Source organism: Chiloscyllium punctatum, chromosome 31, assembly GCF_047496795.1.
Source record: "Chiloscyllium punctatum isolate Juve2018m chromosome 31, sChiPun1.3, whole genome shotgun sequence".
NCBI classification, from domain to species: Eukaryota; Metazoa; Chordata; class Chondrichthyes; order Orectolobiformes; family Hemiscylliidae; genus Chiloscyllium; species Chiloscyllium punctatum.
This window is the reverse complement of record NC_092769.1, coordinates 72,537,902-72,559,145: the sequence shown is the minus strand read 5'-3', so window position 1 is coordinate 72,559,145 and position 21,244 is coordinate 72,537,902. Positions and strand designations below refer to the sequence as shown.

Sequence of the window (21,244 nt, the reverse complement as noted above, 5' to 3'; positions counted from 1 at the left end):
AGTGGATTGACCCTGCCCTACTTAATTCCTCATTGCAAGGCCCAACCCTACCTTCTTTCTTGGTCTCACAACTCTTTTAGTCCAGTTAGCCCTGGCTGTGCCTATTTGTGTACAGTTCAGAATTGGATGTGACACTCCTGTGATGTTTTTGAGATGTGGTAAACATATTCCTTATTGCAAGTTGTAGTCATGTAGTCCAGAAAACATTTTGTTGCTTTCTTGATCCCATTGTTACCATCTCCTTCAGTGTTCTTGTGTCTTTTCCTGGGAACTTATTCCACAATTTTTTCCCCCCTTTAATTAGAAATACTGTTGTGAAACCTGATTGGGCCCACCCTGTCTGACCTGATTTCGTTTTCCCTGTCAAGCATCTCTCTTTTAAGATTGGCAATGTTGTGTGGAATTAAGGGTAGATTGTCTTCCTAATTTTCCATCGTGCCAACCCTGTTGATAATCCTGTGTCCATTTTGCAATGCTGGCACCACAGTGGACAACCTCCAAGTTAGCACAAACTTATTCTGTATTAGGGATCAGAGCTGAATGAGACTCAGTTTCTACCTAATGTCCGAAAAACAGAGGAGTCCTCTCTCCCTATCAATACTGCTCTCTGTGTGTCACAGTTAATACAAACTATTTTTCAGAGTAGAGTTTGTGGTAATCTGTCAGTGATAATAAAAATCTTTCGCAAAGATCTTTCACAGCTTAAGAGCATGCAGAAAGTGTGCCAAGGAATTTCTTGTCTGATTTTGAAATGCTGTCCTGTTAAAAAATTGACAGAGCTATAGCCAATGAACCAGACAGGCTGTAATGGTTACTAATGAATTGATTTCTGGCTGTCATTCATTTTGCTTGGTAACCAAAATTAACCCTGTAGCAAAAATGAGAAAAGAGACTCTGAGGAAATACAGAGAGGCAGAGAATAGAAGAATTTAGAGTCTGTTCTCTCCACAGCTGTACCTAAGCAGGAAAAACATTTGTACTTGGCCAAGTGTGAAGATGGAAGATTATTCTATGAGGGAGACTGGTACAGCAAGGGGCAGAGCATCATACTGGAGATAAAGGATGAAGCACCCTCACAGTAAGCACTTTTGCATTCTATATCTCTGTTTTTCTCACTTTCTTCTCATCCCTCACATTGAATATAAGGTTGCTTAATTCTACATGTGTGAAGCTGAACACTGTCAGCAAACGTATTCATGAGGAGAGGGAGCTGAGAGTGATCCTGTCCATATCCCTGACTGATTTCACCCATCACTAACCCAGAGCCCACTGAGGGCAGTTGTAATGGAGATCAGCTAACTTGACACAAGTTTTGTTTCCACATTTGACACTGCAGTTCCCAGCTGCTTTGCTGAGACAGAAGACGTTGTCTTCAGTAATCAAATATGTTATTTGGTGCTTTACGAATTTGCTGTTTGTCAGTATAAAACCTCTTTCATCTCAGGGGATTGAATCTTAGAGCAACACATATGACATTTTACTCACTGAATACACCTCTACATGCATTATTTACAGCACAGGTTGATGGGCCTTCAAAAGAACCAGAACTTGTGTTTTTGTTTCCTGGGTCTGAAAGTCCCAGCTTCGATAGCCCTGCAGTTGGATGCAACCTACCTGGCTAAGGCTAAAATCAGCCATGACTTTTGTTCCTGATCCCTGACCAACCTCTGGAAGATTCATGTGAATTGTGGATGGGGGAGAGGATAAGGGTGGACTGAGATGCTCTCCATAGTGGCATTACCTGCTGATACTCCTTGTGTGCGTTGTAGTTCTGGAGGATCGATAGCTGTTTTTGTAGAGCTGTAACCCACCATATGTGGCACTTAAACCAGAGGTCTTCCTGGCTGATGTGAACCAAACCTGATAGGACAGTTCAGGTATTGGATTGGATTGATGGAAGGTCTTCTGCCACACTAGGGTTAGGGCATAGCCACCACTTAGAGTCATAGAGATGTACAGCATGGAAACAGACCCTTCGGTCCAACCCGTCCATGCCGACCAGACATCCCAACCCAATCTAGTCCCACCTGCCAGCACATGGCCCATGTCCCTCTAAACCCTTCCTATTCATATACCCATCAAAAGCCTCTTAAATGTTGCAATTGTACCAGTCTTCACCACATCCTCTGGCAGCTCATTCCATACACTTACCACCCTCTGTGTGAAAAAGTTGCCCCTTAGGTCTCTTTTATATCTTTCCCCTCTCACCCTAAACCTATGCCCTCTAATTCTGGACTCCCCCACCCCAGGGAAAAGACTTTGTCTATTTACCCTATCCATGCCCCTCATAATTTTGTAAACCTCTATAAGGTCATCCCTCAGCCTCCGACGCTCCAGGGAAAACAGCCCCTGCCTGTTCAGCCTCTCCCTGTAGCTCAAATCCTCCAACCTGGCAACATCCTTGTAAATCTTTTCTGAACTCTTTCAAATTCACAATATCTTTCCAATAAGAAGGAGACCAGAATTGCACGCAATATTCCAACAGTGGCCTAACCAATGCCGCAACATGACCTCCCAACTCCTGTACTCAATACTCTGACCGATAAAGGAAAGCATACCAAACGCCTTCTTCAAATGCCTATCTACCTGTGACTCCACTTTCAAGGAGCTATGACCCTGCACTCCAAGGTCTCTTTGTTCAGCAACACTCCCTAGGACCTTACCATTAAGTGTATAAGTCTTGCTAAGATTTGCTTTCCCAAAATGCAGCACCTCGCATTTATCTGAATTAAACTCCATCTGCCACTTCTCAGCCCATTGGCCCATCTGGTCAAGATCCTGTTGTAACCTGAGGTAACCCTCTTCGCTGTCCACTACACCTCCAATTTTGGTGTCATCTGCAAACTTACTAACTGTACCTCTTATGCTCGCATCCAAATCATTTATGTAAATGACAAAAAGTAGAGGTCCCAGCACTGATTCTTGTGGCACTCCACAGGCCTCCAGTCTGAAAAACAACCCTCCACCACTTATGCTATATTTTGTGTATTCTAATAAATCCTAAAGCCTGTTAACTGACCTGATCATCTTTGTTGAATCTTTAATGACAAATGTAATTCTTTTCTCCATTAGTGCAACAATTACGGCTATCAGCACAGGAGAGGTCTGGCTCCGCAGGTTAGATGGCAGCAAAACCAAATTGTACGTCAGCCAGCTTCAGAAAGGGAAATATTCTATCCACAAGGCATGACCTTTGACAGGAACCCTCTACCATCGAGGAAAAGCTTATACCTGCAAAAATCGATTATATAAAACGAAAAAGTACTTTTTGATAAGCAGCCTTCTACCTGGGGTATACATGAAAGACTGGCACTAAGGAAACTCAGTGCAACTTCGTTATGGAGCTTGGTAAAATGATTGCCAAAGTTTAAAGACCATGAGCAAATCAGATTCCCACTTGTGCTTCTAGAGGGAACAAAGTTTGGCAAAACAGCCAGCTTTGGGGAGGCTGGTTAAACAGAAGACCCACCTCCCAACATCCCATGCCTCCTTTCCAGATTGCTCATAAAATTCATGAGTGGTGAAACCAAGAGAATATCTTAGCACTTTCTCTTATCTTTTCTTTTGGTGACCTACTCTGCACTAAGACTCAAATCTGTGCGTGGCATGAACTGCAGAGTAATTAAAAATACTAGTTGGAGTCTGTATCCAAATGGTGCTTTATGAATTTGAGTTACATGGCAAAGCTCAACTGTGGATACTGCTTGCAATTGTACAGCACTTTTTAAAAACCGGACCGACTCTGAACTGGAGTCCTAAGCACTAAACCATGGAGATTGTGTAGAATAAAAAGTTTATTTCAAATCTGTTGAAGCTTTAAAAAATAAAACATCTATGAAAATAAATATTTGACACGAAGGCTGCTCTCAGTTCTTATTTCAGTTGAATTACCTCTCTTGAAGTGCACAGTCTCTTTTGATATATATTCCCTCACTCTTCCAATGTTCCAGGCTAGGGATAGGGCAATCACCTAATATTCCTGTTTCCTGTCTCAGTCAGTGACTCCTGCTTAATTTGTGCAGATATCACTTGAGAATAGATGTGGCTGCGGTGTCCTCACCATTGAATAACCTACAAAGATGCACAGCAAATCATGTGAAGAATTGACTTGGGTGAGGCATGCACCTTTAAAGCTGTCAGCAACTTCCATAATGGGAGGTCAAAGAAAGGAAGTGATATTCCCTTGGTGCAGTGACATTCAGCACCACGGAGAGGGCATGGTGCAGATTAATTCTGCATCAAGAACTGCTGTAATTCTCAGCTGATGTTCAGATAAGGATTTTCACAGCATGCGGAATCCAGTTGTCATAGACTGTAACCTGGGAGCAGAGAAACTTCCTGTAGACTGTACTTGTACTGTTAATTCTGATGAGTTATCTAGACTCGACATTAACTTGCTTTCTTTCCATGGATGCTGCCTGACCTAGTTTGATCTCCAACATTTATTTGTTTTCAGTATGGATTCAAGTGTCTGTAGTAATTTGTTCTTAAAACAGAAGCGACTTGGTACATTGGAATTGTGTACAGTAGGAGTAAGTGGAAAGGTTGATCCATATCTATATGGGAAAAGGGAATGGGGATGGCTTGGATTTATTCTGACTTTGACCAACATGGTTCATAATCACTGGCATTCTTTCAATTAGTTTAGATTACTTATAGTGTGGAAACAGGCCCTTCGGCCCAACAAGTCCACACCGACCCGCCGAAGCGCAACCCACCCAGGCCCATTCCCCTACATTTACCCCTTCACCTAACACTATGGGCAATTTTGCATGGCCAATTCACTTAACCTGCACATTTTTGGATTGTGGGAGGAAACTGAAGCACCCGGAGGAAACCCGGAGTTATTTAGGTGAGTTTGATAATAGTTTTTGGTCCTAAAAGCTCAGACTCCTACTGGGATGCGGGGTTATAGCATCTGCAGATCTAAAAATTACAAGGACTACATGGGAAAGCTTTTCTCTTTTTAGGGAAAGATGCATCTAAAAGGATGGTAGGAATTTCAAATCCATCCTTTGCAATAGATGTGTCAAAGTATTTTAAGAAAGGGAGCTCTCTCACTGAGTTTACTTTAATATCTTTTTCAGGCATGGTATTAACAAGAGATGAGTGAATAACTTCTTACCTCCAGTATTTCTCTCCTTTGCACCTTTTTAATTACCTTCTTGATCCATGGATCCCCTTGAAACTGTTGTTTATTTTATTGTTGTGCCTTATCTTCGTCAAACAGTGCCGGCAACTGTCCAGAGAACTTTGGGGTAGACTTAATGGAGCATGCGTGTGCACACAGTGCCTCCCTGTGTGATGTTACAATTCCGTATTCTTTGCCATATCCTACTTTGTGTTCCTCTTAACTGTGCTTTAGACCATGCACTGGCACTGTAGGGAACAATTAAACTTGGCAGATGAAATCTTAAATTGATGCTAAGTTTTGGGGTTAATTTTGTGTGAATCCCAATATACTTGGGAGGCCGAATGCCAAATGAAATAAAAAAACTTGGCCTTGATTGAGGTGACTGGCCATTTTGCCAATTCTCTCAATTGTTTAGGCACACATCATGTCTGATGGCTTTCTAAAGGATTCAGTTCACCTAGTGCCACTTCCTATAGCCCTGCAATTCTTTCCTTTTCAAATAATTATTCAGTTCTATCCTGAAGGCTTTAATTGAACCTTGACCACTCTGTGTATTCCAGATCCTAATTGCACGTAAAGTTTTTCTTCTTGTCACCATTATTTCTTTTGCCTGTCACGTTAAATATGTACCCTCATGTTCTTGATCCTACCTCCAATGTACACTGTTTTTCCCTTCTACTATATCCAGACCTCTTACATCTACTAAACCTAAATTAATTTCTACTTTGCGCGCCAAACTTTGTTGAGGAAGTGCCTTCTAGCTGCACATCAACTGGTTGGCTGGTAAGTTCATTTCTTTTTATTAATTATCTACATCACAGTTCAGTCTGAAGTGGTGGCTTCCAGGCAGATCCCACTCCAGCTCTACCATTTCAATAGCTGTTGGTACACTCAATATGGCAGTTGATGTAATTACATCTGCTGCCACATACTGAAGTTGCCAGTCTTGAATTCTCTTTCTGGTTGACGCGTGCCTGCATATTTAAATCTCCTCGAGATAAAGATATATATCACCACATTGAGTGTCCTGCAGTTCTTTGGTTTATCCTATAAACAATAGTGTCCATGTTTTCTATGTAGCCGCCATATTGAGTGTGTCAAATCCCACTTTTTTTTTAGAAAACACAATCAATATAAAAGACAAATTGGACAAATAACCTCCACGAACTGTGGGTATGAAATGGGATAACAGTAAAGTTAGGTGTCTTTCCCATTTTTTTTCAAAATATTAAATGGTGTTTCCAAAAATTAAAACAGGTATTTTCAATGTTAATATTTGATAAGTATTTCCTTTTGAGGATTGGCAGGCCATAATATGGACGACGAGGATAATCTTTTGTTGATGCGTTGCCCGCACTGCGGCCTAACTCATCTTCCGGCGTATGCAGATGTTGTGGCGCCTCGTAGGCACAAAGCCCTGATAGCAGGTACACCGGTACGATCCAATGGTATTTATGCAACGTGCATTCTTGCAGAGGAACCGCTTGCGATGTAGCTCACGACATTCGTTGATATCTGGCAACCAAAGAGCAATTAAGTCAGTGACTAAGTGTCAAGGGCTACACTCTGTCAATGGTACTGTACAAACACTAAATAAATTCCCTCCAGCTTTTAATCTTTTAAAACCGGAGGCCAGTGGTCTTGTACACCCTGTTAGTGTAGGATTGGTGGAGTAGGAAGCCTTACTTTGACTGTCTACTAGGACTTGGTAAGTTATTGAGTATTCCAGTGTCGTTTTCCAAATCCAGAACTGCTTTTTTTACACGATTGAATGGTTACCGGGGTGATTTAGTGATGGGTAGAACAATGTGGTTTTAAATCCCATAAAATATTAGCAACGCTGGATGGGAAAATCTGTTTGTACTCTGATCAGAATTTGAACAACTAGGACATGTGGGGGTGCAGTTACGTGGTGGTGGTGGTGTGGGGGTTTCATCTCAGAAAGACCCCTCTACTGCCTTGAAGGATTCCATGTGAAATGGTGTCCCAGGCTGTGTTAATCTAATCATACTTCGGGGCACTCTCATCTGGAGTTGGCAATTATTAAACATTATTGTGATGCACTCAAACATAAGCATTCGGAAGAGGAGTAGGCCACTCACCTCTTCAGGTCATTTAGTAGTATCAAGGTTAATCTGATTTTAATCTCAATTTCACATTCCTACAACATCCAACCTTTCATCTCTTGATTGCCAAGTGTCTGTATACCCCTGCCTTTAAAATATTCAAAGATTCTGCCTCTGCTGCATCTTGAGGAAGAGAGAGTTCCAAAGATTCTTATCTCTGTCTTTAAATGGGTGGCCCTCTGATTCTACATTCTCCTACCATCTCTTTCCACATCGATTTTGCTCTCCTAAACTTGAAATAGTTGTAAGTTTGTCTAACCTTGTCTCACAAGATAACCTGCTCATTCCAGTTATTAGTCTAGTGGATTAAAGTTTGCAGGAACACTGAGTAATAGATAATCTAACAATATTATTGTCTGTTAGGAGGAGAATTAAGTACAAAAGTAGGGAGGTTATGCTTCAGTTTTACTGGGGCCTGATCTTGAGTATTATGACATAGTATTGGTCTCCTTATTTAAGAAAGAATGCAAATGTATTGGAAGCAATTCAGAGGTTTAGTAGACTAGTATCTGGAATGAAAACATGAGTTGCTGGAAAAGCTTAGTAAGTCTCGCAACATCTGTGCAGAGAAATACGTTAACATTTCGGGTTGTCAGAACTGGACCCGAAATGTTAACTCTGATTCCTCTTCATGGATGCTGCCAGACATACTGAGTATTTCCAGCAACTTCTGCTTTTTGTTTCCAATTTACAGTATCTGCCATTCTTTCGGTTTTTATTTATTTAGTATCTGGAATGGGTAAGTTGTCTTACGTGGAAAGGTTAGACAGGCTAGGCTCGTATCCTTGAGTTTAGAAGAGGAGGAGGTGATTTGATTGAAGCAGGCAGGATGCTGAAGGGTTCTGATAAGGTGGATGTGGAGAGGATGTTTCACCTTGTGGGTTGCCCGAGTTCTCCCATGATTTCTAAACACCAACCCCATTTTAAAGTAGAGATGGATGAGGACAATTGTTTTTTTCTGAAGATCGTGAATCTTCGGAACTTTCCTCCTTAAAACGGCATGTCAGCAGAATCTACGAATATTTTTAAGACAGTGTAAACTTAGATAAAACAGGAAATGATCACCACTTTTACAAGTGTTGTTATTGATTATTGATACAAGGGTGGGCAGAAATATGAAATCAAATCAGCCACGATCTTATTGAATAACCCACCAGCCTCAAAGGGCCAAGTGACCTACTTCTCCCAATCCTAATATTTCGCAGGAGCTTTATTTTTTATCTCACATTGCTACCCCCCGTCGTGGCTTACTTTAACAGAGCGGTGTATTATGCATTCAGGTATTTTAATAGTTTCACTTGATGCTTGAGTCTGAAAATCATGCTATATCCAGTGTAAACTTAGATAAAACAGGAAATGATCACCACTTTTACAAGTGTTGTTATGCATCAGTGTTATACAGACCTCTGCATTTCCCACTGCTGTCCAGCTGGAAGCCTTTATAGCATTCGCACCTGTTTCGTCCTCGGACACATCGTCCATGCCTGCAGGAACATTCCTCGGAGTCGTCATCAGAACTGTTATCTGTAGAGGAAAATAAATCCAGGAAACCCCACACAGCCATGGCTGTGGCTGAATGTCCTTTAGCGCCACAGATAATCACTGGGAATCATATAAAATGACATTTTCCTAACGACCGTTAATTCTGAGGAAGGGTCACTCAACCCAAAATGTTTAACTTTGATTTCTCTTCAGCAGTTCTAGCAGCATCTTTGAACTTTTCCAGCAACTTCTGTTTTTGTTACTGGGCGTCATGGGGGTTGGGGAGGATGTTATTGAACGTTACAATGGAAGTTTTCCTTGGGAAGGAAGTTATCTGCATGCATCACTCTCCATCCCAGATCCTCAATGCTAAGGGTGAGGACTGCTGGATAGAGAACACCCCACTATGCGCCTTTGCCAACTGTGGAGGTGGAGCTCCCAATGTGATCCAATGGCAAACGAAGGCAAAGGCATGCAGCAACAGGCCATTCAGGAAAGCAGTGTTCTGTCAAAGCTGTGCAGCCATACAGTCACTCTGAGGGTTTTTGCACGTTGATCGGCGTGTTAGCATACGAGCCTCCAGTTTTGAAAGTTGCTGCCATATCTGGACCTTGGATGTCCACACATTGGAATATTACAGGAAACCCTTTGTGATGACTGGAAGGACATAAAGGAACTTCCCAAGGTAGCTCAAGTCCCTGAGTGTGCCTCAGGTTCCCCAATGTGAAATTCTATCCAAATGGAGTTGCGCTCAGACAGAAGGCCGCTGGAAAATTAAGGCACCAGGACTGAATGCTGTTTTAAGTTTCTGGGTGACTTTGGCCATGTTCTGGACACAAATTGATGTTCACCCAGTAAGTTCCTGCAGCATCATCCAGCCTGCTTCTCTGCCACCCAGCACCTTCCCCAGGACTACTCACGTCAGCTTGGGCCTGTCCATTTTAAAGAGCTCAGTTGCACATGGAGTCAATGAGATATTGAAATCGCTTCGACCCCATGAGAGTGGTGGGGTGTTGGTACACTGGTAGAGTTAATTTGTTGGATGCTGTACAAGGTTCACTGAAATTGGATTATTTAATTATGGGACAAATGGAATGACTGAAGGGTTGCAATGCATAGTCAGCCAGGTCTATAATAAGTTCAGTGTATAACTTACTCCAGCCTTTCAACTTCCTGAGATCTCTGCACTCCTCTGATCCTGGCTACTTGAGCTTTCCTAATATTCACTGCACTATTACTGGCCATGCCTTCAATTGCCTGGATACTCGTCCTTTAGAATACCCTCCCTAAACCTCTCTGCTTCTCTTTCCCCTCGTTCTGTGATCCTTCTTAAAACCAACTCTTTGACTAAACTTTTGATCAGCAGTTTTCATCTCTCCACTTAGCTCAGATTCAAGTTCTGTTTGATCAAGTCCAGTGAGGCACTTTAAGAGGTTTTGCTAAATTGATGGCGCTAGTTAAATGCAAGTTGTTTAATGCGATTGTAGAGGGGCAGAGACTCACCATCGCTACTCTGTGAAACGTCCATCTGTTCATTCTGTCTCGGATCCACCCCTCGGCCTGGCCGCACATTCGGAACCCATCGTGTTATGTTGCACAGGTGAGAGAAGCTGGCTGCAAAGGACAAAAGCTGGTGTTAATGGAGTGAACACCTCCCTTGAATAACCACTGAAAACTTTCCCCATTGTGTGTTGATTTCAGATAGTTGGCAGGAGGTGGCAGATTAGTTCAGGGTCTGAATGAGTAGTGGGGACAGTTCCCAAAAACCAAGCCTGTGATTGGTCGTCACAGGTTTATTTGGAAGCACTAGCTTTCAGAGCCCTGCTCCTTCATCAGGTGGTTGTGGAACGTAGGACATAGAATTTATAGCAAAGGATTACAATATCATGCAACTGAAATGATATATTGAAAGTCTTTCATTTTTTAGAATGGGTTGCAGGTTTCAGTTCATTAATATGTAAATCCCAGAACTTCTTTTAAGTCACCTTCTCAAGATAACTTAAGGTTTTATAACAAAAGATTACATCTCAGCTCAAACAATGCATTAAAGGTATGAGGTTAGAGTGTCTGTATCCCCATCTTGAGTCAGACTGGTTCTACTTCCAAAGTGGAATTTACAAAATATTTCATGTATTGACTACCTGAAAGTTGTGCATTTTTTGAGCAAAATCAAATGTATCTGCAAATATAATTCTGCAAATACAAATTCACCCCATAGACTTGTGTTTGCACGTGCATGAGAGAGAGCATGTGTGCATTTGTGAAAGCTTGGTAAAGTGTGTGTGTGTGATGGAGTATAAGCCTGTGAGAGGGTGGGTGGGTATGTATGTGTGGGGGGGAGGGTGGTTGTGTGTGTGTGAGTGTGAGAGAGCATGTATAGTGTAGTGGGGTCACTTGTAGTGTGGCATGAGCAAAAAGTCTTGATTGAGGCCATCGTGGATACCAAACTTAGCGACCAGCCTCCGCTCAGCAACAACGCAAAGTGACCGAGCAAAGGCTGATAGTCAAGTTTGGTACCTATGAGGATAGCCTCAACTGGAACCTTAGGTTTATGTTATACCACAGGTGACCCCACTACGCGATACACTCTCTCGTGCACACACACACACACACTAACATACTTATGCAGACCCTCTCTCATACTAATGCGCTCTCTCAGACACATAACCCCACACTCACACCCACACACACTTTACCAAGCTTTTACACACGCAAACACACACTGTCTCAAGTGCACTCATATGTGCACACACACATTCAGTCACACTCTCTCTCAGATGAATTAACACTGGCAGAATTATTATTGCAGATACATTCTATTTTGCTCAAAAATGCACAATCTGCAGGCAGTCAGTCCATGAAATATTCTGTAAATTCCACTTTGAAAATAGAACTGGTCTGACTCAAGACTGGGATACAGACAGACTCTGACCTCACAGTTTTAATGCATTGTTTGAGGTGAAGTGTCATCTTTTGTTATAAAACTTTAAGTTATCTTGAGAAGGTGCCTTAAAAGAAGTTCTGGGATTTACATATTAATGAACTGAAACCTGCAACTCATTCTAAAAAATGAAATACTTTCAATATATCATTTCAGTTGCATGACACTAATCTGTTGCTATAAATTCTGTGCCTTATGCTCCACAACCACCTGATGAAGGAGCAGGGCTCTGAAAGCTAGTGTTTCCAAATAAACCTGTCGGACTATAACCTGGTGTTGTGTGATTTTTAACTTTGTCCACCCTGGTCCAACACCGCTCCTCTGCATCATGGTGTGCGGGAAAGCCGACGCCCTGTTAGATATCTATCTGATAGGGTGGTGTGAAGAATCCCATACGGTGGCCCATCCCATAATTGTGTGGATAGGGGAGAACAGATAGAAATCCCCCTGTCTCATTGTTGAGTGAATGAAACACTGGCAGAGACCTGCATTCCATCGCAGAGGATGTACCGTCAGAGAGCCCCATCCAATCATTGCCTCAGGAAGAGATTTGCAAAGGAAGAGCCCAGTCCTAACACCGTGAGGGATTTTGCAGAGGAAGAGGCCAGTCTCATCACTATCTGTGCGAGGGATTGACACAGGAAAAGTCCACTCCCATCAATGTTGGTGTGATAGATGGGCAGAGGAAGAGCCCAGTTCCATCGCAGTCTGGGTGAGAGATGGGCAGAGGGAGAGGCCAGTCCCATCGCTATCTCTATGGCAATGGGGGTTTGCAGACCCAGGGTGCTGTTTTGACTGTTTTATCACAGTGTGCATGTCGATCTAGGAGGTATCGCAGACACTGAACCCGTCCCACCATTCCTGAAATGACCCTTGAGTGAGGTGTAGGTGAGGGTCTGCTCCCATCAACAGGAAATGCGGTGTGCCCCCTTCTCACCTGACATTCTCATGGGGCACATGCGACAGTCCATGCCCCAGGCCTGCCCGTGCTGGCAGCAACACTCCGAGAAAGTGGTCTGGTACAGAGGTTGACTACATGTGTAATCCTTGCTGACATGCTTCCAGCAGAGGTCGCGGTCTGTGTCTGCCCGGTCTGTAAGCGCGTGAGGCAATGAAGCAAAAAGAAAGAAGAGAGATCTGTTAATGGTTTTCGATTGAAACTCCTTCTCCACCACCACCACCACCCCCCACCCACCCCCCCCCCCCCAACCCCTCCCCCACTCTGTCTTACTGCACGAGGGCCCTCCTCTCCCTCCCAGCTAACACCTAGAATGCAAACGCAGGAGAATAAGCATGTGGTTCCTGAGAAATATTGAATATGGGAGGGATGGAGGCAAGACGCTGTTGCAGAAAAGGAATTAATGATTTGACAGTCAAAAATAATTCAATTGTACAATTATCTTCTTGTTTTCTTCATTGAAAGAACATTTGGTAATTTTATACATTGGATAAATGTGGGATTGGGATAACTGGCAACGGGATGTTTTAATTAGAGTTGATATGGAGGTATTGGTGTTGCACGGGGGGGGCGGACAAAGTTAAAAAATCACACAACACCAGGTTATAGTCCAACAGGTTTATGTGAATGTACGAACTTTCGGAGCACCGCTCCTTTGTTAGCTAACTACATGACAAAGCAGCAGCACTCCGAAAACTTGTACTTTCAAATAAACCTGTTGGAGTATAACCTGGTGTTGTGTGATTTTTAACTTTAAGTGGAGTTGACAAACGTGATCTCTTTGCCCCCCTAACTACTCCAATTCAGCTACAACCTGCAAAGTGGATTGTGATAACTTAGCAGCATTATTTCTAGAGTATTAATCGGGACACCTGACTAATGTTCTGGGAGAACTGGGCTTGGCAGGTGGTGGAATTTGAATTCAATACAAATCTGGAATTAAGAGTCTGAAGCGGAGCATGAAATCATTATGAATTGTCACGGAAAAACCTATCTGAAGCACGGTGGCTCAGCGGTTAGCACTGCTGCATCACAGCACCAGGGACCCAGGTCTGATTCCAACCTTAGGTGACTGTGTGGAGTTTGCACATCCTCCCTGTGTCTGTGTGGGGTTTCCTCCCTTAGTCCAAAGATGTGCAGGTTCAGGTGGGTTGGCCGTGCTAAATTGCTCTATAGTGCCCAGGCATGTGCAGGTTAGGGTGGATTGGCTGTGCTAAATTGCCCATAGCCTAGACACGTGGATTAGACATGGGAAATGCAGAGTTTTGGGGAGAGGGGGTGAGTCTGGGACGGTCAGCGCAGACTTGATGGGCCAAATGGCCTGTCTCCACAGGGATTCTATGATTCATGTCCTCTTTGGAAAGAAAAATGTTATCCTTCGCCTGGTCTGGCCTACATGTGACTCCTGACCCAAAGCAACATGGTCGACTTTTAACTGCCCTCTGAAATAGCCTGAGGGGAAGTCACTCTGTTGTAACAATCACCACGTAGCCTGGAAAAGAAGTGAAACCAGACGGACCACCTGGCAATGACCTAGGCACAGGAAACAACCGTGCAATGTTCTGGGTCTACCTACAGCACATGGGATGCAGCAATTCAAGAAGGCAGCTCACCCTCACCTGCTCAACTGTGACTAGGGATGGGTGATACATGCTAGCCCAGCCAGCAATGCCCACGTCTCTCAAAAAAGAAAAAAAAATGTTATGCCCTCTGTATGAGCAAAGGTCAAAACAAGAGTTGGGGGTCATCTAATGAAAGCTCTAGGAAGACATCAGACCCTGAGTTGGCAACCTTACTGTTGGGTGGCTGCAGTCAGTACCTACCGATAAGGACGACAGGCTGCACGCAACGCCTCTTCACCTTGTCAAAGGTCATTGGTGGAGGGCAGTGGCAGGTGAAGGACCCCTTGGTGTTGATGCATCTTCCGTTGGGGCAGCTCTGAACGTCTTGGCACTCATCCACATCTGAGGGGGCACACAAAAGCCGTTCAGACAGGCCAGAACAATTCCAATCCAACAGTCTGGGCATGACTCACTCGCTGAGTGGGCAGTTCAGTGCCTAGCTTCGTCAACCAGAACCAGGCCAGAAATGGAAGCCACATGACTAGTCATTTACTCTGGACATGTTAATTGGTTGATTGCACTTCCAAGTCATTCAGTTGACGTTTTTGAGATGTTTTGGAAAAGAAATTCATTCACTAAGACCGAATTCCTGGATCTCTCTCTCATGCAGATGTAAAGTGCTCAGTGGTTTATTTGTCTCATTCTTAGGGCATTAGTCAATGTAAAGAAACCCCTGCTTCCTTTGAAAAGAGCACACATATTTGGGAATACTGCCTGTGCTACTCCCAATTGTCTAACCTGTACAGGGTCTTCCCACTCCCACTTGTTTACATGATGATGGACTAATGGTTTAATCCGGTGACCCATATGTAATGTTCTGGGTCACTTTCGGATCTAACTGTGGAAAATGGTGGAATTTGAATTCAATAATAGATCGGGAATTAAGCGTCTCGTGATGACCGTGCAACTGGTGCCGATTGTTGGGGGGCAAGAAAAAGGAATTCCACTGTCTTTACCTGGTCAGGCCTCCATGTGACTGCAGACCCACTGTGACCCTTAGCGGACAGTTAGGGCTGGGCAATAAATTTGCCTATCCAGTGATGCCAACATTCCGTAAGTGAATTTAAAAACAGTTAATGAAAACAGGATGCCAGGGCAAGAAGTGATTACTGTGGGATTTCAGAATTCCTCCTCACCCAAACACTGAAACAGGGCCCCATCGTAGTAGAAACCTTGCTTGCAGTAGCACTCGAAGCCAGGCTGGGTATTCATGCAGAATCCTTCCTTGCAGATCTCCTGGCCGAACAGCGTGCACTCGTCAATGTCTGGAGTTGGAAGCAATTGGAACATGATTAAGCTCTTGCTCTCTTAAGCCCGTCCTGATAGAGTACTCGAGGTGTCATAATGTTGAAGTGTTGGAAAGTGGGATTGGCGTAGAGAAATCAGTGCAGACTCAATGGGCTGGAAGGTTAAAAAGACTAGATTTGTTTTCACTGGAAAGATGGCAGCTGACAGGAGACCTGATAAAAGTCTACAAAATTATGAGAGGTGTGTTTGGGGTGGATAGTCTGATGCTTTTCCCCAAGGGTAGATGTTTTAATTACAAGGGGGCACAGGTTCAAAGCGAGAAGGGGAAAGTTTAAGCGAGATGTGTAAGGGAAGTTTTTCACAGAGAAAGTGGTAGGAGCCTGGAACACACTGCCAGAAGAGGTGGGGCAAGTAGGCACATTGGCAACAGTGAAGAGGCATCTGGATGGTTACATGAATAGGGAGGGAATACACACAGACACACCAAATAAGGGCAGAAGGCTAAAATAGAATAGAATCCCTACAGTATGGAAACAGGCCATTTGGCCCAATAAGTCCACATCAACCCTCTGAAGAGTAACCCACCCCTCCCACTCTACATTTATCCCTGACTAATGCATCAAACCTACACATCCCTGAACACTATAGGCAATTTACCATAGCCAATTCACCTAACCTGCACATCTTTGGACTGTGGGATGAAACCCACACAGACACGGGGAGAATGTGCAAACTCCCCATTGAACCAGGGTCCCTGGTGCCGTGAGGCAGCAGCGCTAACCACTGAGCCACCGTGTTTTTTAGTTTAATTAGGGCATGATGATCCACACAGGCTTGGAGGGCTGAAGGGCCTGTTCCTGTGCTGTACTTCTATTTTGTTTTTTATTTGTTGTTGTGCTGTGTGTCTCTGGGACAGTTCCTGAGGGCAAACATACACCAAGAGTGATAGGCCACAGGGTCAGAACAGCAGGGGGCTGACACAGAACTTCCCCTTCGGTCCCACTTTAGCAATCCCAGGTAAAGAAGCAAATTGAAAACCCTACCTCCCCCTCCCTACATACTGATCCCTATGAGAAAGGACTGTGAGCAATTCTCATCCCTTATATGTTGACATTGGAGGGCAGTCCACAGGAGGGTCACTAGGCCTAGCCTGGGTGTGGAGGGTTTGGGCTGTACCCATTGGAGTTTAAAGGAATGCAAGGTGTTACTGGAATGTACAAGATTTTTTAGGGGGCTTGACAGGGTACATGGGGACAGGATGAGAGTCGGAGGGCATAGTCTCAGAATACTGGTGACCCTTATTAGGCAGAAATGAAGAGGAATTTCTTCTGTAAGAGGGTAGTGAATCTGTGAAATTCTTAACCACAGAGAGCTATCAAGTCTGGGATGATTAAGAATTTTCAAGGCTGAGAACTGGGGTTATGGGGAAAAGGCAGGAAAGTGGAGTTGAAAATAATTGGATCACCATGATCTCATTGAATGGCAGAGCAGACCTGAGGGGCTGAATGGCCTACTTTTGCTCCTATGTAGAGTCATAGAAGATTACAGCATGGAAACAGGCCCTTCAGCCTAACTTGTTCATGCCGCCCAGTTTTCACAATTAATCTAGTCCCATTTGCCTGTGTTTGGTCCATATCTCTTCATACCTATCCCATCCATGTACCTGTTGAAATTTTTCTTAAATGACAAAATTGTACTTACCTCCACCACTACCTCTGGCAGCCTGTTCCAGACACTCACCACCCTCTGTGTGAAGAAATTGCTCCTGTGGACCCTTTTGTGTCTCTCCTTTCTCACCTTAAACCCGTGCCGTCTAGTTTTAGACTTCTCTACCTTGGGGAAAAGATGTTGGCTATCTACCTTATAAAGTCAGAGTTGTACAGCATGGAAACAGACTCTTCGGTCCAACTCGTGCATTCCAACTAGATATCCTAAATTAATGTAGCTCCATTTGCCAGCGTTTGGTCCATATCCCTCTAAACCCTTCCTATTCATGTAGCCATCCAGATGACCTTTACATGTTGTACCTGCCTCCAATACTTCTGCTGGCAGTTCATTCCATACAGGGACCACCCTTTGCCTGAAATTCTATGCCTCTCATGATCTCTACAAGGTTGCCCCCGCAGTTTCCTACGCTCCAGGGGAAAAAGTCCCAACTTCTCCTTATAACTCAAACCTTCCATTCCAGGTGGCATTATAGTTAATCTTGTCTGCACTTTTTCTAGTTTAACAACAGCCTTTCTGTAGTAGGGTGCCCAGAACTGCATGCAGTCCTCCAAATGTGGCCTTACTCGTCCAATAAGTATTCATGAATGTGGGTGTCAAGTGAGGACTGGAACTGGATGTAAAATCCTTTTGCAATCAAGCAGCCTGCCCACATCAGAACCATGCCCAAGAAGAGGCGGCACGGTGGCACAGTGGTTAGCACTGCTGCCTCACAGCGCCAGAGACCTGGGTTCAATTCCCGCCTCAGGCGACTGACTGTGTGGAGTTTGCACGTTCTCCCCGTGTCTGCGTGGGTTTCCTCCGGGTGCTCCGGTTTCATCCCACAGTCCAAAGATGTGCAGGTCAGGTGAATTGGCCGTGCTAAATTACCCGTAGTGTTAGGTAAGGAGTAGATATAGATGTAGGGGTATGGGTGGGTTACGCTTCGGCGGGGCGGTGTGGACTTGTTGGGCCGAAGGGCCTGTTTCCACACTGTAAGGAATCTAATCTAATCTAAAAGAAAAAGAGGTGGGTAATGACCAGGAAGTGGGCGCAGTATGGAATCAGTGTGGGATTGCAGGAAGGACAGGGCCAAAAACACATCGATCAATTCAACTAGCGAACCAGATTAACATGCAGTTGAGATCCTCTTCAGTCGAGATTGGCCCTGATCTTATAAAATGGCAGAGTGTGCTCAAGGGGCAGAATGGCTTAACACTTAATTTGTAGATTCATGTACATATTCAACATGCTATAGTTGAAGGAAGATAGGAAGCCCAGTCTCTAAGTTTGCTGAAATTTAAGAAGACAAAGTGTGTAGGGTTAAGTTCATGGTAGGTGTACTTCAGTGTGGGAAATCACGGTGTTTTACACTTCAAACCCAAGAAAGGTAAGGGTGAAAAGCCAAAAGCTATGGACAGACAGAAAGATACGAGTACAGCACAACAACAAGTCACACTTAAATAGCACCTTCTCCTTCATAGGAGCGAAAGCTGGACAGAATGGACAGAACCCCACCCACGACTGAACGTTTGGCTATAGAAGCTTTGAGGAAGTATCTTCGAGGAGCAAAGGAGAGGTTTGGGGAGAGAATTCTAGAGAGTCTAGGTAGCCGAAGGTATGACTGGAATGGTACAAGACCAGAAATGGTGGCTCAGTAGTTAGCACTGCTGCCTCATGGTGCCATGGATCTGGGTTCGCTTCCAGTCTCAGATGACTGTGTGTGGAGTTTGCACATTCTCCCTATATCTGTATGGGTTTCCTCCTAGTGCTCTAGTTTCCTCCCACAGTCCAAAGATGCGCAGGTTTGGGTGGATTGGCCACGGGAAGTTGACCCAGAGTGTCCAGGGATGCGCAGGTGAGATGGATTATCCATGGGAAACGCAGGGTTACAGGGATAGCGTAGGAAGGTGTCAGTTTGCGTAGGATACTCCTCTGGAGGGCAGGTGTGGTCTCGATGGGCTGAATGGCCTACTTCCACACTGCAGGGATTGGATAAAATCGGGAAATGTACAAGAAGCCTGAATTGGAGTGGGCTCAGAGATGTGGGATAGTTGCAGGGAGGAAAGAGGTTACTGAGACAGGGAGTGGGAGGGGTAGGGGAGATGAGAGAGGGACTTGAAGCCAAGAAGGAGAATTTTTAAAACTGAGAGTTTATGGGGCCAGGAACCAATGTAGCTCACTGAGCCTGGTGGGGTCAGGGATGGGTGAACAGGATTTGGCATGAGATAGGATGCAGCCAGTTCTGGATGGAATTCACAAAATTGTCAAAAAGCTAGAACTCTCTCCGCCCAAACAGAGCTGTTCAGGCCGGGGGTTAATTGAATATTCCAGCCTGTTAAGGTGAGACTTGAATCCAGGCACTCTTGGACCTGAGATGCTGCAGCACAACAGCCTCACGAAGAAATTGACCAACGCCCCACTCTATTAGAGATTGAAACTGTTGGAAGAAGGTTGAAAGGTAGAGTTAAAGATAAGTGTGATGGAAGTGAATGGCAGAACAGGCACAAGGAGGTGAATGGCTTCCTGTGCCTGAGGCAGCCTTTACAGGGAATCAAAGTGGAGGCTGACTGTACTCACCTCTGTATGATGGAAGCCCCACTCCAAACAGATTGTCGTCGGTCACCAGGAATCCCTCCCCGTCTGGACAGAGAGACTGAAATTCAGCTGAAAGGAGAGAAAATCAGGAATGAGTGGACAGATTACTAAAGAGCGCACAGACTGTAGTTTCTCTGAACCTGGGGAGGCAAGGCTGACAGAACTTCAATCTGGAAAACGTGGGCCTGAGCAAATATCTGTCAGCGCAGGAAATAGACAAATCTTTAAAGAGGCTTTTCAAAAGAGTTGGGAACTGTGTCTGTTATGGACCTGACTATATCCTCTCAGAGTATTCTGAGAAGGTAGCCGAGACCCTACCTTTTTCTTAGTTTTGAAGGCAAATGTGAAGTCATAGAGATGTGCAACACAGAAACAGATCCTTCAGTCCAACTATTCCATGCCGGCCAGATATCCTAAATTAATCTAGTTCCATTTGCCAGCATTTGACCAATATCCCTTGAAACCCTTCCTATTCAAGTACCCATCCAGATGTCTTTTAAATGTTGTAATTGTACCAGTCTCTATCACATTTCTCTGGCAGCTTGTTCCACACACGCGTGGAACATTTGCATGAAAAAGTTGTCCCTGAAGACTCTTTTAAATTTTGCCCTCTCTATGTAAACCTATACCCTTTAGTATTGGATTCTCCTCCCCGGGGAAAACAGCTTGGCTATTCACCCTATCCATGCTCCTCGTGATTTTATAATCCTCTATAAGTTCACCCCTCAACCTCCAACACTCCAGGGAAAATTCAGCCTATTCAGCCTCTCTCTATAGCTCAAACCCTCCAACTTTGGCAACATCCTTGTAAATCTTTTCTGAACCCTTTCAAGTTTCACAACATCCTTCCTATAGCAGGGACACCAGAATTGAACACAGTATTCCAAAAGTGGCCTGACCAATATTCTGTACAGCTGCAACATGACCTCCCAACTCCTGTACTCAATACTCTGACCAATAAAGGAAAGCATACCAAACGCCACCTTCACTATCCTATCTACCTGAGACTCCACTTTCAAGGAGTTATGAACCTGCACCTCAAGGTCTCTGTTCAGTAACACTCCCCAGGACCTTACCATTGAGCATATAAGCCCTGCCCTGATTTGCCTTTCCAAAATGCAGCTCCTCGGCTCATTGGTCCATCTCATCAAAGTCTGATGTAACCGTCTTCACTGTCCACTACACTTCCAATTTTGGTGTCATCCGTAAACTTACTAACTATACCTCCAACGTTCACATCTAAATCATTTATATACAGAACAACCTTGATGATCGGAACGAGATGGGCGGGAAGTATTTTGTTCAGAAAACTGATTGTTCAGATATCGTTTTTACGGGACCTTGAGATCTTGCTCTGATAACCCAAAATTCGGATAATTGATGTTCGGATAACCAAGTTTGTTCTGTAAATGTTGAAAAGCGCCACGTTCC

The 21,244-nt window shown here is 44.2% G+C and overlaps 2 protein-coding genes across 5 annotated transcripts in view; one reads left to right on the top strand and one right to left on the bottom strand.

The window, feature by feature from the left end:
- Positions 1-3,858, top strand: part of LOC140457063 (breast cancer metastasis-suppressor 1 homolog) — a 38,491-nt gene extending 34,633 nt beyond the window's left edge. For both annotated transcript variants that reach the window (XM_072551027.1, XM_072551028.1), the window contains exons 11-12: positions 952-1,078; positions 3,073-3,858. In XM_072551027.1, the coding sequence (XP_072407128.1) occupies positions 952-1,078; positions 3,073-3,190 (245 nt within the window). In that variant the 3' untranslated portion in view covers positions 3,191-3,858. The remainder of the gene's footprint in view (positions 1-951; positions 1,079-3,072) is intronic.
- A 2,060-nt stretch (positions 3,859-5,918) lies between these two features.
- Positions 5,919-21,244, bottom strand: part of ltbp3 (latent transforming growth factor beta binding protein 3) — a 189,821-nt gene continuing 174,495 nt past the window's right edge. For all 3 annotated transcript variants that reach the window (XM_072551024.1, XM_072551025.1, XM_072551026.1), the window contains exons 21-27: positions 19,796-19,882; positions 15,400-15,528; positions 14,465-14,605; positions 12,621-12,776; positions 10,246-10,356; positions 8,665-8,784; positions 5,919-6,649 (exon numbers count right to left, since the gene is read on the bottom strand). In XM_072551024.1, coding sequence (XP_072407125.1) covers positions 6,498-6,649; positions 8,665-8,784; positions 10,246-10,356; positions 12,621-12,776; positions 14,465-14,605; positions 15,400-15,528; positions 19,796-19,882 — 896 coding nt within the window. In that variant the 3' untranslated portion in view covers positions 5,919-6,497. The remainder of the gene's footprint in view (positions 6,650-8,664; positions 8,785-10,245; positions 10,357-12,620; positions 12,777-14,464; positions 14,606-15,399; positions 15,529-19,795; positions 19,883-21,244) is intronic.